The following is a 6000-nucleotide window of genomic DNA, read 5'->3' on the forward strand; positions in this document are numbered from 1 at the left end:
TCATTACATGTAGTGTGCACCCCTCCACCTTGAAATAAGCTCCTGGATGGCAGGAATGCTGGTCCCACTCCCATTTCAGAGGTAGCCCAGGCATAAGAAAGCAGCAGTTCAGCTCACCTCCTGCATGCCTCAACTGGCTCATGGAGAATCTCCCCTGGGGGTTTGCAGATGGAATGCCTGCAGCTGCTTCCAAATCACCGTGCAGCCACTTTTGTTCCTTCTCACCATTTCCCACCAGTCCAGTGCCTGCTTTCTGCTTCAGCAAGCCAGAGGTACCACAAACATGCTGCTTTCCAGCTTCACTGGTCACCCTCTGAGCCAAAAAGGATCCCTCCAGAAAAGCCCACATCCGAGCTGCCCATAGCATCGCCAGCCTCACAGCCACCAGCCCTGGGACCTGCTCACAAAAAGTTTCCTGCAGCTGAGCAAGCTGTGTCGTCCCAACCTGGAGATGGAAGCTGAGCACATGACAAAGGGAGTCCTTGCAACCCAGCAGGGAGAGCTGTGGAGAGAGAGCCCGTGCCACTAAGTAGAACTCTGAAATGATTGTACTGTCATTACTAGTATGGGTTGGAAGCACCTGTATAAAATGGAGACACAGGAAGTCTGGAACCAGACAGAGCTGAGTGTTTGAAAGATTCAGGTCCCTGCTGCTGCTCTAATTTCTCAGTGACTGTTCAGCTGAGAGGCCTTTTCAGCATGCTATAAGATACAGGAATGATAACATACATGTGTATATGCAATACAGTATAGAAAATGTACGTTATCAGTTCTTTAGAGATTCCTACAAGGGTCCAAAACTTAATGCAGTAATATTGGTGGGGACTGATAATTCTGACTGATCTCTCTACCAATCATTCACCCTCTTGCTTCAAGCAAGGGGTTGCACCAGAGTCTTGTGGAGGTCCCTTCCCACTGATGGGAATCTGTGTTTCTATAACATCTTCCCCACAACTCATTCCCTCTGTCCTTCTCACGGACATAAGAATCAGGACACAATCATGCCTGCTTTGGGTTTGCTCCGTTATGGCCATTTCTTTCAAGATAATTATTTTGGTTTACTTTTACTGTGCACCAAGAGATACTGCAGGCAGGATGCAGATAACTGATGTGTACTCAGAAATTATTCCTTGGCTATTGCACTCACCAAATAGCAAAAAGCAATGAGGATAAGCATTGATATGCCCACTGCCCCAGTAAGACAAGCAAAGTCTTTGTTAGTCAGATGGAGAAAAGTCAGCTCCCAGCTCTCGTGGAGACAAAGATTCCCATTTTCTTCACCTTTTTCTCATAATATTTTAGAGCTCTTCAAGCCAGTGGTTTTTCTCCGGCATCCTCAAGCAGTTAATTGTTAGCATCTCAAAAAACTTAACCCCCTAACTACAGGACTTTGCATTTCCCATGGTTGAATTTCATTAGGTTCCCCTCAGCCCATTTCTCCAGCGTGCCAGGGTCCCTCTGGATGGCAGCAGGCCAAGGTGAACAGCAGCAAAATTCGTCCAGTGTATTAACTAATCCTTCCAGCTGTGTATCATCTGCAAAATTGCTGTGGCTGCACCCTGTCTGATCATGCAGATCATTAATGAAAATGTTAAATAGTACTGGCCTCCGTATGGGGTGCACCACTGCTGGCTGCTGACTGGCCTGCGGTTGAGCTTCATGCCACTGATCACGTTGTGAGCTTGACCATTCAGCTGGTTTGCAGTCCAGTGTCTGATGGTCTAGCCTGCACTTCATCAGTTCATCAGTGGTTATGGGAAACAGTCCTGAAACCCTTCTCAACAGCCTGATAAACAGTATCCACCTCACTCATCTCATCCACCAGAGCAGTCACCTCCTTGCAGAAGGCTATCAGTTGCATGAGGCATGATTTCTCCCTTTGTAAATCCATACTGGTTGCTTCCTAAACATAAGAGGAGCATACATGTGCTAATATATAACAACTGCATATATCAGCTGGCAGCCACCCACAGTGTGGGAGGGATTTGGTGTTCATTCATGGCCTGGGGAAAGAGACATTGCTTCATGTCTCATGGGCACTGATGCCTGCAGCCGATTCTTCCAGCCTGGGCTCCATGCCCAGTCACTTGCCCAGCGGGTGAGCCACGCAGCTGTGAGGACTGGCTGATTGAACTTCAAAGGCATGAATGAACATTAACTATGTAGCTCTGACAAATATGCAGAACTTCATGCTTTATGCCTAATGCTGATAACTAAATAAAAGAATCAGTGAAGTGAATCTGATTACAGCAAACAGAGATTAACAGAGAGTAATAAAAACGCGATAAGCACTTAGTTTATTGACAAATGGTGTTAGAGAAATGAAGGCTTTTGAGATGGGGTGCTCAAATTCTGAAATGCAGTTAATAAATACATACTATTGGCAAGAAAGGAAGTTATTTATTGGCAATCATGCATTAAGCACTAACATCTGACAATTAGTGATTTTCAATTAATTAACAGAAAAATGATCTGATGCTAATGCTGCTTACTGAACGGTGACCTTCTATTGGAACAGTGTGGAAAAGAGGAGGCATATTTTTTATCCTCAGAGTCTCTAGGTTTGCATCTAGGTCTGTACTAGATGCAAACTTCCCTTCAGAAGATCCCAGATGGATAATAACAGCAGAAACTGTGTTCTCTAGACTCCGTTTTGCTTTATCTTAGCACCGCCCCAGATGCAGCTGCAGCACACCATGGAAGTGCATATCCACATAGTAAGTGAACTCTTTGGGCATGATGTGCATCCTGCTGTTGGGAAGCACATTGTCATAGTAATGATGGGGCAGGGAATGGCCATCAGGATGCAAAGAGAAGGGCCAGAATCCATAGAGTGTAATGCGCTGGCACAACTCCAGAGCAGCATTCACCAGCATGAAACCTGAGGAGAGGCGAGGCGTATGAAAACCATGGTCATGCCAGTACTTGCTTAGACCACTCAGGTACTGAGGGTGGAAGAAGAAGATATGTGACTGGGAGGCAGAGTCCTGTAGGGCATAGAGGGCTCGATAAGAAGCCTCACTGTTACCAGGGTAGGAGAAAGCTGGGATGAGGAACCAAGTCTTTCCATAGGAAGCTGCTGCCTTCACAAATGGCAGGCGTCGACCATTCAGACCATGAAACCTGTGAGGCAAGAGATGTGGGACCATCACCCTCTGCCAACCCCATCCTCATTCCCTCCTGCCATTCTTGTGCTACTCTGCCCTGCAGCAGTGAAATACCAGTCCTACTCTTCACCTCTCTTTTCCCCTTCTCTGCATTTTGTGGGTGATCTGAATTCAAGATTCTCAGGTGCAGCTAACACAGACCAGAGAAGCTGCTTGAAAATATCCAGGAGGTTTTCTAGTAACTAGTTGGCTAAAAGGCTACGAAGATGTCTTCAAATTTAAAACTTTGGTGGCCTCACAGCTCACAATTCATGGAGAATTATGCGTCATAATGGTGGAGCAGAGGACTATCAAAGAATGCCACCTGCCTTTAAAGGTCTACTACATAGATATCTACATCTGAGCTAATTGTCTAAATGTACTTTCTAGTCAGTGGAGGGAAACAAGCACAGCTAGATCGCAACTGACCTGTCTTATTTTAATTTTAGATGTTTGCTGTAGGACAAGGAGTGCCTATTTTCTCCACTGAACATAAAGAGCATTTATGCCACTAGGATCAGGATGCTATTAAATAGTTCCCATCAGAGCTCCTCCTGACAGCAGCGGTACAGAATACAGCTGAGCCCCTTTGCCTGTCTTGATGTCACCCTTGAGAGGATCAGCTCACTGGAAAGACTGGAAATGCCATTAATCTCTAGCGGTAAGCTAAACTAATCAGCAGTAACCAAGTCTTGAGCAAAGTCTACCCCAAACAACTCCAAGACTTGAAGTATCCCCCTGTATACCTCTGCACATAGGGGAGGATCTCATGGCAGTAGATGCCAATAGCTTTTTTTTGTACAGGCCTTGTGTGGTAGGCAAGGCCTGTCTGTTTTCTGGGACCCAGAGCAGAAGCAAAAGAGATTGCTTTTTCAAGAACACACAGTTAGGAGTCGCCTCCTCCATTTTTTATTACCACACCTATTTACCTTTTATGAAGGATACTAGGATTCACAGTGACAATGCTTGATTTTCTTCCCACATCCTCAGGAAAGTCCACAGAAGGCAAGTTAAACCTGATTGAGGTGATAAGCAAAGGCAGTCTATGAGAAATAATGCTCCATGATATCCTGAGAGCTTACCCATTCCTCTGTGATGTTACCCAGGTCAGGTACACCCCACCATTTCCCAAGCTCCTCAACGTCACCCATGCTCAGAACATTTCCTCTTTCTCCATTTTCTCTGCCCTCACCCTATTCCCATGAACACCACCTCCTCCCGCTGGTCTCCTGCGTCACTCCTGGGCAGTCTGTCAGCAATTACCTGATTACAAACTCGTGCCCATCAATTTTAGAGCCACAGCTACTGTTCCTGAGGATTCCTCCATTTCCCACTACAGCACAGGTTTTGTAGGGAGACTCTTGAAAGGGGGATTTCTATAATAAAACACATGTAGAAATTCACTCATTATTACAGAATTACAGTAAAGACCTACTCCAAATCCTCCAACCTGATACATTTCAGGGTATATGAGAGAAAAGCGTGCAGATTGTGAGTTGTATTCCTCATCAAAGAGAACTTCTACCTCTGGCAAGATCTCCAGCAATCCACTGCTGACTTTCAATCGCTTTGAGGGATAGCCATCATAGACAACCTCAGACCCCAGTGGTGTGTTGTCTTGTGTCACAGCCAGCCAGGCTGAGGCATTGCAGCAGCGCCCAAGCTCTGCCCTATGAGGAGGAAGAGTAGAAGACAGTGAGCAGAGGTCTGGGGGCGGGATGAAGTGGGACTGAAACAGGATAAAAGAGGAGAGAGGGATGAGAATGAGAAGAGAGGGCATCACCTGTACTGGGCCAAAGCAGTAGTGTTGAACTTCCAGTGGCAGTTCTGCATTAACTTCACGTGTCTCAGCCTCCAGCCCTCAGTCACCCTAGGGCAGAAAGAGCTTGTAAGCAACTTGAATGCTCTCACAAAGACTTATTGCAAACAAATGATTCTCTGTTGCATCTCTTCCCACTCCCTGGACCTTCACTGAGGCCACCAGGTGACCTAGTTTAGCCAGTTGCCTGTCTGCCACTGCCTAGCACACTTGTGGCCATGGCTCTCACTTCTGAGGTTGTGTTAGATTGCTCAGCAGTCTTTGACACGCTTCTGCTTCTGGAACCTCAATGTCAGGCCTGAAAAAAACAAAAACAAAGGCTTAAACTGAGCCAGAATAACATCCTCACACAGCTTTCTGCCATCATTCTGCCCCAACAATCCCATATATGCAGTGTCTCCCCTTGGCCATACCATGGCCCTGCCTGCAACCTCTCCCACCCTGCAATATCCATCTGAAACTAGCACCACTGCATCTGTTCCCTACACCATCTTCACTCCTACCCTATTTATTCCTCCCATGGAGGCCTCTGGGAGCGACCCTCTGTGTTCCTACCTCCTTCCAGGACTGAAGGGACACAGTTCCTCCACCCCGTCCCTCACTCACCTATCATTCAACACCAGAAAGTACATATAGACAAGTGAGACTGCAGCTACAGGTAGCAATGTGAGCCATAGCTTGTGCATCTTCAGCAGTCCTTGCCTCACATACTCCTCCTTGATGATGCTGTTTGGCATTTTGGAGAACACCTGAGAGCAGAAGAAATGAGGAAAGTCCACATGTGAGCTAGTCTGTGCGAATACCCAGCCCAGGGCTTCTCTGGCACTGGCCCTCATTAAAAGTTTGCATTAACTCCCTGGAAAAAAAAAAAAATCCTATACAAGGGATAGTAGGAAACTCATTTCTCTTGGGCTATGCTGAAGCATTCCATGGGGTTGTCAGTGGATCCCACTGGACCCTATTGGAAGGCACCATGGACCAATACCAATCTGTACTATTCCCTCTCCTCTGAAGCTATTCCAGGGCAATGATTCC

The 6000-nt window shown here is 46.5% G+C and overlaps 1 protein-coding gene across 1 annotated transcript; it reads right to left on the bottom strand.

Annotated features, from left to right (window-relative positions):
- Nucleotides 1-2444: 2444 nt before the first annotated feature.
- LOC136113544 (alpha-2,8-sialyltransferase 8E-like) lies at nt 2445-5760 on the bottom strand. Its single transcript, XM_065858709.2, has 7 exons — nt 5572-5760; nt 5195-5263; nt 4930-5016; nt 4672-4816; nt 4410-4522; nt 4076-4162; nt 2445-3123 (listed from the first exon to the last, which is right to left on the bottom strand). The coding sequence occupies exons 1-7, from the start codon at nt 5700-5702 to the stop codon at nt 2664-2666; spliced, it is 1092 nt and encodes a 363-aa protein (XP_065714781.1). The 5' UTR covers nt 5703-5760; the 3' UTR covers nt 2445-2663.
- Between the last annotated feature and the right edge of the window lie 240 nt (nt 5761-6000).

The sequence above is a fragment of the Patagioenas fasciata genome, chromosome 12 (genome assembly GCF_037038585.1).
Source record: "Patagioenas fasciata isolate bPatFas1 chromosome 12, bPatFas1.hap1, whole genome shotgun sequence".
In the NCBI taxonomy this organism is placed as follows: Eukaryota; Metazoa; Chordata; class Aves; order Columbiformes; family Columbidae; genus Patagioenas; species Patagioenas fasciata.